The following is a 12,150-nucleotide window of genomic DNA, read 5'->3' on the forward strand; positions in this document are numbered from 1 at the left end:
GGACCTTGAACCGTTTGGTCCCCATTGAAGTCCATTATATGGAGAAAAATCCTGGAATGTTTTCATCAAAATCCTTAATTTCTTTTCGACTGAAGAAAGAAAGACATGGACATCTTGGATGACATGGGGGTGAGTAAATCATCAGCAAAAGTTTTTTTTAAAAGTGAACTACTCCTTTAAAAGCTTGATTTTCACCACTTTAAACAAAACATCTGAAATGACAGCAGTTCTGATCCAATCAGTTTTTATTGTTGGTTTGTTTCAAGTTTAATAAAGAACGAAACACATCAACAAACGAGAATTGAAGCCATAAAAACATCAAGGTTTGACCTCAGATTCATAATCACACACACGCTCATGTTGTTATTGTGTGAAACGCACGTTTCCATGTCAGTTCTGCAAAACTATTGAATAGGTGATTAAACGTGATCAGACAATAGAATAAAAAAACACATGAACCGAATACAAACTCCATCCAATTTATATACAGAAGAAAGTGGATCTATGAACAGCTGATATGGATTATTGTTATCAACTAAAGAATATGCTACATGTTATGATGAATAAACACAGATCCAGATTCACACAAACACAACACGTCTGCATCCGACCGTTCGGAAGCACTTCAGTGTGTCCAATACACACGAAGCGCACTTTATTAACACTGCATTTGAATTAAAATGACAACACACAAATATGGGGAAAACGATGCATCGCTCAGAATAAACGTTTTATCAATATTGTCCAACACTGAATTAAATGCAAGTGTGTTGAGCATGTTCTGATGCATTCTGGGAGTTCAGGAGCTGCATAAATTATTTTGTCTTGATTTGAACATTTTTAGATCAAGAAACATTTACTGAAGATGTTAAGACTTTTTGTCTGTGAGTTTATGATGAAAATGTAACGTTTATTTCTCGACCCCATCGGCAGTTACGTAAAGCCTTTATATATTGCATTATAAAAGTATTTTTAATCCAATAATTATTCCTTGTTATGCACCGTATAATGCACTGTATGATCTCATGAATAATTGTTTAATACACCTTTAGAACGTATAATGCATTAAAACACATCTCAAATGGATCTGAGAATCGGTGAATATTTTAATGCATTTTAACTTTGGTTATTATGTAGTAAAAGACAGAATGCATTATATTCTATATTATGAATATCTTCATAATGCATTATACATAAGGGCTTTGAGGAAAGTGTTACTGATATTCTTCCTGTTTTAAGCATGACTTTTTTTTCTTTTTTTTCTGAATTTTTTTTTTCTTATTTATTTGTTGGGTTTTTTTTTTTTTTTTGGGAAAAAGATGACTTAAGATCTTAGTAAATGTCTCTCGATTTTGATTTTTGCTGGAAAAGACAAAAATACGAATACGGTTGTGAACTAATTAATGAGTGTCATCTGTAAAAACTGCACAAACAAAAACACACACAAACACATGCAGTTCTCTCACACACACACCCTCACATATTCACTCTCTCATCCAGACATGATCGACTTGGAATCGCTCTGAACACAGAAATGACAGTTTGACGTGTAAAGTGACACCTGTCAATCATCCCTGTGTGACGTGGGAAACGCTGAAGAGCTTTCAGAAGATCACAAATCACAGACTCAAGTTCAGCTTTGCTCATATTTCACCTCGAAAAGAAAAATTGAGAAATTAAATTTTGCATAAAGAAAGCTGATTTCATGGAATTCATGCATTATTGGATCTGTGACAATTAAACATGTTTAATAAAAAAAAGATTAGTCAAATTGTAAAGTGAGTTTGTGAAGTCTTATAATAAGCATTTTTCATTTTCATGTCTGATTTTTTAATGTTAGGTTTATTAAACTGATGGGAAATGTGCTGTAATCTTCTCAGTTTATAAAATAAGCTTCATGTTCTTTATGCAAAATGTATTTTTTCCTTTAATTTAGTGGTGAAAGGTGACTTGGGTGTTGCTTTACTTCATGAGATAAAACAGATTAGAGAGTTAAAGATTTGATGTATAAACCAAATCATCAGCAAACACTGGAGAGATCTGATGATCACAAGGCTTGAAGAGCGTCCTGTTTCCCATATATGACGGGTGAAGCTCTTTCATTTGGGGACTTTTTCATTAAAGCATTAAATCCAAAAAAAAAAATCTACTGAAACCTTCATCAGCTAAACCAATGAACACACTCTAAACAATGCTGGGTTGTTTTAACCCAAAAATGGGTCAAATATGGACAAACCCAAATGTTGGGTTAAAAATGTAATCTAAAATTTTAACCCAGCTTCAACTGTACATTTTTTATTACATTTTAACCCAACATTTGGGTTTGATCAAATTTGTGTTGAAACAACCCAACATATTTTTGAGATAGTACAACTATCCCAAAAGATGAAGAGCAGAGGCGTTTATCCTTCAGTGCGTTATTCTAATGAACGTCGAGTTAATGAATCCTAAATGAGCTAAAAAACAACATCGGTATAAACGAGAAAAGGAGTGATAGTTACTGTCCTTTCCGTCTGTTGCGTTTCCTCTGAACAGGGAAACACGGGGTCATATGTCACGGGGTCAGAGGTCACGCCCCCTGCGGTTTAGCTCCGCCCCCTGTGCCCGGATCCGTGTCTCCGGTGTCTCCGATGCTCACGCCGAGATCTGTGGTGTTGCCGACGGTAACGGTGAGATCGCCGTGCTGGAGGGAGACCACACTGTCACATGACTACATCTGCTTTGCATATATATTTATGATGGACAGATGCACTTTTATGATGGATAGATGCACTTTTATGATGGACAAATGCACTTTTATGATGATAGATGCACTTTTATGATGGACAGACGCACTTTTATGATGGATAGATGCACTTTTATGATGATAGATGCACTTTTATGATGGACAGATGCACTTTTATGATGGATAGATGCACTTTTATGATGGACAGATGCACTTTTATGATGGACAGACGCACTTTTATGATGGATAGATGCACTTTTATGATGGACAGATGCACTTTTATGATGGACAGATGCACTTTTATGATGGACAGATGCACTTTTATGATGGATAGATGCACTTTTATGATGGATAGACGCACTTTTATGATGGATAGACGCACTTTTATGATGGATAGATGCACTTTTATGATGGATAGATGCACTTTTATGATGGACAAATGCACTTTTATGATGGACAGATGCACTTTTATGATGGACAAATGCACTTTTATGATGATAGATGTACTTTTATGATGGATAGATGCTCTTTTATGATGGACAGATGCACTTTTATGATGGACAGATGCACTTTTATGATGGATAGATGCACTTTTATGATGGACAGATGCACTTTTATGATGGACAGACGCACTTTTATGATGGACAGACAAACTTTTATGATGGATAGACGCACTTTTATGATGGACAGATGGACTTTTATGATGGATAGACGCACTTTTATGATGGACAGATGCACTTTTATGATGGACAGATGGACTTTTATGATGGATAGACGCACTTTTATGATGGACAGATGGACTTTTATGATGGATAGACGCACTTTTATGATGGACAGACGCACTTTTATGATGGACAGACGCACTTTTATGATGACAGATGCACTTTTATGATGGACAGATGCACTTTTATGATGGACAGACGCACTTTTATGATGACAGATGCACTTTTATGATGGACAGACGCACTTTTATGATGGACAGACGCACTTTTATGATGACAGATGCACTTTTATGATGGACAGATGCACTTTTATGATGGACAGATGCACTTTTATGATGGATAGATGCACTTTTATGATGGACAGATGCACTTTTATGATGGACAGACGCACTTTTATGATGGACAGACAAACTTTTATGATGGATAGACGCACTTTTATGATGGACAGATGGACTTTTATGATGGACAGATGCACTTTTATGATGGACAGATACACTTTTATGATGGACAGATGGACTTTTATGATGGACAGATGCACTTTTATGATGGACAGATGGACTTTTATGATGGACAGATGCACTTTTATGATGGACAGATGCACTTTTATGATGGACAGACGCACTTTTATGATGGACAAATGCACTTTTATGATGGATAGACGCACTTTTATGATGGACAGATGGACTTTTATGATGGATAGATGCACTTTTATGATGGACAGATGGACTTTTATGATGGATAGACGCACTTTTATGATGGACAGACGCACTTTTATGATGGACAGACGCACTTTTATGATGACAGATGCACTTTTATGATGGACAGATGCACTTTTATGATGGATAGACGCACTTTTATGATGGACAGATGAACTTTTATGATGGAGAGATGCACTTTTATGATGGATAGACGCACTTTTATGATGGACAGATGGACTTTTATGATGGACAGATGCACTTTTATGATGGACAGATGGACTTTTATGATGGATAGACGCACTTTTATGATGGACAGATGAACTTTTATGATGGAGAGATGCACTTTTATGATGGATAGACGCACTTTTATGATGGACAGATGAACTTTTATGATGACAGATGCACTTTTATGATGGACAGATGGACTTTTATGATGGACAGATGCACTTTTTTGATGGACAGACGCACTTTTATGATGGACAGATGAACTTTTATGATGGAGAGATGCACTTTTATGATGGACAGATGCACTTTTATGATGGACAGATGCACTTTTATGATGGATAGACGGACTTTTATGATGGACAGACGAACTTTTATGATGGACAGATGCACTTTTATGATGGACAGATGCACTTTTATGATGGACAGATGAACTTTTATGATGGACAGATGCACCTTTATGATGATAGATGCACTTTTATGATGGACAGATTCACTTTTATGATGGATTTGATGCGGTTTGATGGACTTACATAGACAATTCACTGCTTGGAAGAGCCAGATTTTTATATATATATATATATATATATAACTATGATTGTGTTCGTCTGAAAGAAGAAAGTCATGTACACCTAGGATGGCTTCAGGATGAATAAATCATGGGCTAATTTTCATTTTTGGGTGAACTATCCCTTTAAGGCACAAGCTCATCAAAAGCAGCAAATATCTATTCCGACTCACATTTAGTACAGATGATCTTGGGTCTCTCCCAGACTCCACTGGGCCGGCAGCGGACGGTGGGAATGTGGCGCTGGAAGAAGCCGTCGGCGCACTGGTATCGCACCACAGCGTGGAGGTCGTAGTGTGAGCGGCGCCGGCCCACCAGAGAGGCGTTGTCGACGGCCGGAGGAGTCCCACACATCACTGCAAACACAACACATTATACACATTATCATAGACATGCGCACAACATGGAAACATAACTGGACTGACAGTCCACAGTGCTAAAAATATGAGTACAGGTCACAGGTCAAATTGACCCCCAATGGTTTCCATGCAATTCGCCAAAAATAGGCACTATAAAAAACACTAAAGATTCATGCAAATAAACAGAAAACCTCTATTGTAGTTTTTGGCTCCACATTTTTTTTTTTTTTTTGTTAAAGTTGAAAATCTTTATTTATTGAGCACTAATCTGAAAATGTCAGGTTTCAGACGGGGAAAATCTGATTGTTTTTTTTTTTATAAATGTTAACCTTTTTAAATAAATGAAATGAAGTCCTGGCACCAGCGCTGCGTCTGCAGACAATGAGCTTTATTTCCGTCGGCAGAAAGCCACGGCTCAGCAGTAAATCTGCTCTCTGGCGTCAGCAACGCCTGGATCCTGGAGATGCCACAAAAGACAGCATCGTGGGAATTGTAGTGTAGAGCCCAGAGCTTAAATCGACAATCTGAGACCTTCTCAATGGGGTTTGAAACCTCGGCCCAAGAAACTGAGACGTCCTTGTTTTGAGGAGTGAAAGACGGGGTTTTGCGGCTCTCATTCAGATCAGATGGCAGTCATTGAAATGCAGACCTGAGGTGCTGAACGCCAGCGACCGGAGAACTAAACAACACATTGACTTTACACTGTATTAGTGTTTGAGACTCTTATTGAGGAATCAATAGACGCATCGATACACACTTAATCTGCTTTACTGTCGAGACTCGAGAGCAAAACTGTGCGTCTGTGGAGGGAAAAGTCCGCTTTGCACGGATTCGAAGTCAAGATCAGTGTGTTGAGGAGTCTCTCTCTCACCTGAGCCTTTCTTGCAGATGTAGGGTAGGTTGTAGTTGCAGGGAACATCGTTCCATTTGCCGTCCTCTCGAGTGATCATCACCACACAATCCTCTCCGCCCGCGAAGAAGTTATCCGGCTGATTCTCCCGCCAGTTCTCGAACACCTGCGACGCAGACAGACTCATGCTAAACTACCAGACGGCTTACAGTCTTCACTTTTAAAAAAACTTTTGCTGATAATTTACTCACCCCCATGTCATCCAAGATGTCCATGTCTTTCTTTCTTCAGTCGGTTTTTGATGAAAACATTCCGGGATTTTCTCCATATAATGGACTTCAATGGGGTCCAAACGGTTCAAGGTCCAAATGAGAGTTTCAGTGCAGCCTCAAAGGGCTTTAAATGATTACAGACGATGAATAAGGGTCTTATCTAGTGAAATGAGCGCTCATTTCAAAAACAAATAAAAAAGTTTTAAGTTTTATAAGCTTAAATGCTCGCCTTGCTCTGCGCGTTCGTGACTCTCCTGTTCGAACTCGTTCGTCAAAATGAACGAATCTTTTTTCGAGTCATTTGGTTCATTCAACGAACGAAATGAGTGATCGTTTTGCTTGATAAGACCCTTATTCATCGTCTGGTGTCGTTTAAAGCCCTTTAAAGGGTTAGTTCACCCAAAAATGAAAATTCTGTCAGTATTTACTCACCCTCATGTTGTTCCAACCCCGTAAGACCTTCGTTCATCTTCGGAACACAAATTAAGATATTTAAGATATTAAGATCGCTCCTGCATACAGTCCATAGGCTTCTTGAGGGACTGGCTCTTGCTGTCCTCGAAAAGTCATTAAAGACATCGTTAAAATAGTCCAAGTGACTACAGGGGCTCAATCTTAACTTTATCAAACGACGAGAACACTTTTGTGCGCAAAAAAACAACAAAAATAACGACTTTATTTCAACTATTCACTTCCTTCTCCATGAGCCTGTAGTCAGTTAACGTAGTGTGATTGCGTAGAGCTACGTCACACGTAGGCTCACTATTGGCCGACGCTGGTCATGTGTGTGTGATGCGTGTGACGTACAATAACAGAAGCTTACGCTATTAAACTAGAAACCTGACTCGCGCAGAGGGAGAAATAAACCAATAGTTGAAATAAAGTCGTTATTTTTGTTGTTTTTTTGCGCACAAAAGTGTTCTCGTCGTTTGATAAACTTAAGATTGAGCCCCTGTAGTCACTTGGACTATTTTAACGATGTCTTTAATGACTTTTCGAGGACAGCAAGAGCCAGTCCCTCAAGAAGCCTATGGACTGTATGCAGGAGCGATCTTAATATCTTAAATATCTTAATTTGTGTTGCGAAGATGAACGAAGGTCTTACGGGGTTGGAACAACATGAGGGTGAGTAAATACTGACAGAATTTTCATTTTTGGGTGAACTAACCCTTTAAAGCTGCACTGAAACTCTCATTTGGACCTTGAACCGTTTGGACCCCATTGAAGTCCATTATATGGAGAAAATCCAGGAATGTTTTCATCAAAAACCTTCATTTCTTTTCAACTGAAGAAAGAAAGACATGGACATCTTGGATGACATGGGGGTGAGTAAATTATCAGCTAAAGTTTTTTTTTTTAAGTGAACTACTCATTTAAACTTTCCAATTTCTAATGCATTTCATATGTCATATTTAATTTATCACCTGACTCTCTGGTGGTTTTCAAAGTGCTGATTTCAGCCAAATTGCATAGAAACTATGTAATTAAAATTTGATTAATACACATGATATTAGGCAAAAGTGATGAAAATTCAAATCTTCACCCTTTATTCCCATATTATAGAAAATGTGGTAAAGATTTTTCAGCATTTTGCATTGTGATCAGAATCAATTGTTTTATTTGTGATAATAACGCAATGAAACATGGCAAACAGTGCAACATGCTGTCATACAATGAAATTATGAACATATGCAAAACTAAGAGCGAACCAGCCAAATATTAATAACTGATTTTTTTTCTGCATAGTAAAATAATAGTAAAATATTTAAAGTAAAATAAACCATAGTAAATAATAAACCATAAAAAAATATAAGGAAAATATTTAAAGTAAAATAAACCATGAAAATATAAGGAAAATATTTAAAGTAAAATAAACCATAAAAATATAAGTAAAATAAACCATAGTTAAATAAACCATAAAATATAATAAAAATATTTTAAACATGAGGGACGAACAAAACACTAAACTTGGTTATGGTATTTATTACCTGTAGCTTTAGTTTGCCTCTTTTTTGCCAATTAATTTTGTAATAAATTAATTGGCAAAAAAAAATATTTTTTGTTTATATATTATTGGTAATATTTATTATTGGTTTAGTGTTTTGTTCATCCCTCATATTTAAAATATTTTCCTTATATTTTTATGCTTTACTTTACAATTACAAGCTCAAAATTTGGAGTAAGAACATGCACTGAAATCTGAAAGGAATAAATAACACCTTTTTATTGTCGTATAAGAACTGCCAGATTATTGCAGTCCATGTAAATACATGCAGCCAGTGTGTGAAACAGCAGCTATGTTTACATGCACGTTAAAATAATCTGTTTATAATTGTAATGATGGCTCAATAAAAGCCTTCATGTAAACACTCAGCTCAGCTCAAATAATGTGAATGTGAGTATGTGGATTTATTTACCTCTTATGTCTTATGAACTAGCTAGTGAAGAAGACGAAATATTACTAAATATTTGATTAAAAAGCTCTTCTGGCATATATGAGTGCAAGCAAACACACCTAATGTGATCTGAGAGTTTGATCTCATTCACAAGAGCTGAACAGACTCTACGTGTATAAGTTATGCTTAATTTTGGATTAATAAATATATATTATAAAAGACTCACAACGTCCGTTCCATCAGTCCACTGGAAATCCTCTTCCACTGTCCGATCATTCAGACCGATCCAAACGTTTTCATGACCCAGACCTGAAACATGATCCCGCGTCAATCTCTCCGCCAGCGATTCACAAGCTAAAATATGCACTTAAAGTCTTTCTGAGACACATATGCATGTTAACAGCTCTCTGATGTATGTTAATGGTCACATGACATAGATTTTTTTTTTATTTAATTAGCTTTTCTTCAACTCACAACTTTTTATTCTTTATTCTGTGGGGAAAAAAACAAGCTTCTATAGAAAAGTGAAATCCTAGACTCATGATGCCTAATAGCCCACGACGCCCGTATCGTGTCCGATGGGAAAGCAGTGACGCACCGTTGAGGAAGTCGAGCTCCAGAGAGGAAGTGATGCTGGTCAGGTGACCGCTGTGTTCCCGACAGTCCTTCTCCGCGTCCTCCCAGGTGTGTCTGCGCGGGAACACACGGTAACAGTGGCCGTGAAACTTCTTCCAGCCGTGTTCACAGCCCTCGGTGTCTGCACACACACACACACACACACACACACACACACACACACACACACACACTCAGAGTTAGCGCAGAGCAGTGTGTGTGAAAACCTCTATTTATTCTCCCTGTGTTCTGAATAATCCCAGTCTTCCTGTCGTGTGTGTGTGTGGCAGTGTTGGGTAAGTTACTCTAAAAAAGTAGTTACTAATTACCTCTTCAACAGTGTAATTAGATTACTGTACTAATTACTCTCTCTAAAAAGTATTTAATTACTTTTGCCATATCAATCTCAACCAGCTGAATAACACAAGGATAGACATGAATCTACGGAGGCGTATTGCATTCACTTGAAGAAAAAAAATCTACTCTGTTTTTCTGAATTAACGAGTTAATTTTTCATGAGAAAAAAAATTGCTCTGTTTTTCTGAATTAACGAGTTAATTTTTCATGAGAAAAAAAATTTGCTCTGTTTTTCTGAATTAACGAGTTAATTTTTCATGAGAAAAAAAATTGCTCTGTTTTTCTGAATTAACGAGTTAATTTTTCATGAGAAAAAAAATTTGCTCTGTTTTTCTGAATTAACGAGTTAATTTTTCATGAGAAAAAAAATTTGCTCTGTTTTTCTGAATTAATGAGTTAATTTTTCATGAGAAAAAAATTTTTTTTCTCTGTTTTTCTGAATTAATGAGTTAATTTTTCATGAGAAAATTTTTTTTTGCTCTGTTTTTCTGAATTAACGAGTTAATTTTTCATGAGAAATTTTTTTTTGCTCTGTTTTTCTGAATTAATGAGTTAATTTTTCATGAGAAAAAAAGTTTTTCTCTGTTTTTCTGAATTAATGAGTTAATTTTTCATGAGAAAAAAAGTTTTTCTCTGTTTTTCTGAATTAATGAGTTAATTCTTCATGGAATTTTTTTTTTTTTTGCTCTGTTTTTCTGAATTAACGAGTTAAGCCCACGACGACCTGAATTAACGAGTTAATTCAGAAAAAACAGAGCAAAAACTTTTTTTCTCATGAAAAATTAACTCATTAATTCAGAAAAACAGAGAAAAAAATATTTTCTCATGAAAAATTAACTCATTAATTCAGAAAAACAGAGCAAAACTTTTTTTCTCATGAAAAATGAACTCATTAATTCAGAAAAACAGAGTAGATTTTTTTTCTTCAAGTGAATGCAATACACCTCCGTATGAATCTGTTTTAATTCTTTCAAATAAATACTATAAAATTGCATGAATTATCCTTAAACTGACCAAGGTGGAGAAGTTACATTATAAAAACATACTTTTTAGCATCAGGAAATACATTTTGATGTGAAACCCACTATTGTTTTATGTCTGATCTCATGACATTTCACACTTTTTTCATACATATTTTACAATAATTCATACGAATTTATACGAGTGCGGTCGTAATATTTAGACACCTCGAATCGCTGTGAGATCGGATTGATCCATACACAGTATTTACCTCAATTACATCAGAATTAAATTACAGATAAATGAAGAGTAATCCCTTACTTTACATTTTCAAGGGAAAAGTAATTAAATTACAGTAATTAATTACTTAGTAATTAGTTACACCCAACACTGGTGTGTGGTTCTGTCGGATCAGGAGTTTTAATATGGGGGACTTTTAATTTGTTTTTGTTTAATTTTATATTGAAATAAATAACCATTGTTCTGCACTTGAGTCTTTGCCTGATCCTCCCTGGTGGTCTTCATTCAGATTTAAACACACACACACACACACACACACACTCCTTATGAGTATCACAGAGGCAGGGATTTCATCAGAGAAATATTCTGTTTGCTCTCACACACACACACACACACCGCCGCACACCTCAAGATGGGCTGTAATCTGTGAGCTGTGTTTAATGCGAGTGTAAGATGAGTCGTTGCATGTTATGAGCACATGATCTCACCTCTCTCACACCGGTCTCCGCTGTAGCTCGGCAAACACACACACACAAACGAGTCTTCTTTATCGATGCAGGTGCCGCCGTTCTCACAGGGATTCGACTGACAGTCGTCAACATCTGCAGGAACATCAGAAACCGTCACACACACCATACACACTTCCCAGATCTTCTCTTCAAATATTAACTTTGTCTCAGATGCTTTTTCCCTGGTAGAAATAAATTATACACGTGTGTGTGTGTGTGTGTGTGTGTGTGTGTGTACATGTTGACACCCACATATATATATTTTTTGTGTGAGGAACAGACTGAAGCTGTTTTTCTCTAAATCTTTCTGTGTGTGTGTTCAGGTGAAACTTGAAAAATATGGTGCAAAAATTTATTTATTTCAGTAATTCAACTTAAAAGGTGAAACTAATATATTATATAGACTCATTACATGCAAAGTGAGATATTTCAAGCCTTCATTTCTTATAATTTTTGATGATTATGGATTACAGATATGAAAACCCCAAATTCAAAATTAGAATATTGTGAAAAGGTTTTCAGCCAAAATCATCGAAATTATGACAAATAAAAGCTTGAAATATGTAATGAGTCTATATAATATATTAGTTTCACATTTTAAGTTGAATTACTAAAAATAAATGAACTTTTGCACCATATTCTCATTTTTCCAGTTTC

General features: G+C 36.1%; 1 protein-coding gene across 3 annotated transcripts in view; it reads right to left on the minus strand.

Annotated features, from left to right (window-relative positions):
- Positions 1–227: 227 nt before the first annotated feature.
- ncana (neurocan a) overlaps positions 228–12,150 on the minus strand; it is an 85,548-nt gene continuing 73,625 nt past the window's right edge. For all 3 annotated transcript variants that reach the window (XM_089131579.1, XM_089131578.1, XM_089131577.1), the window contains 6 exons: positions 11,473–11,586; positions 9,411–9,569; positions 9,039–9,121; positions 6,166–6,310; positions 5,109–5,291; positions 228–2,683 (listed from right to left, as the gene is read on the minus strand). In XM_089131579.1, coding sequence (XP_088987705.1) covers positions 2,586–2,683; positions 5,109–5,291; positions 6,166–6,310; positions 9,039–9,121; positions 9,411–9,569; positions 11,473–11,586 — 782 coding nt within the window. In that variant the 3' untranslated portion in view covers positions 228–2,585. The remainder of the gene's footprint in view (positions 2,684–5,108; positions 5,292–6,165; positions 6,311–9,038; positions 9,122–9,410; positions 9,570–11,472; positions 11,587–12,150) is intronic.

The sequence above is a fragment of the Pimephales promelas genome, chromosome 5, assembly GCF_988280905.1.
Source record: "Pimephales promelas chromosome 5, fPimPro1.hap1.1, whole genome shotgun sequence".
NCBI lineage: Eukaryota > Metazoa > Chordata > Actinopteri > Cypriniformes > Leuciscidae > Pimephales > Pimephales promelas.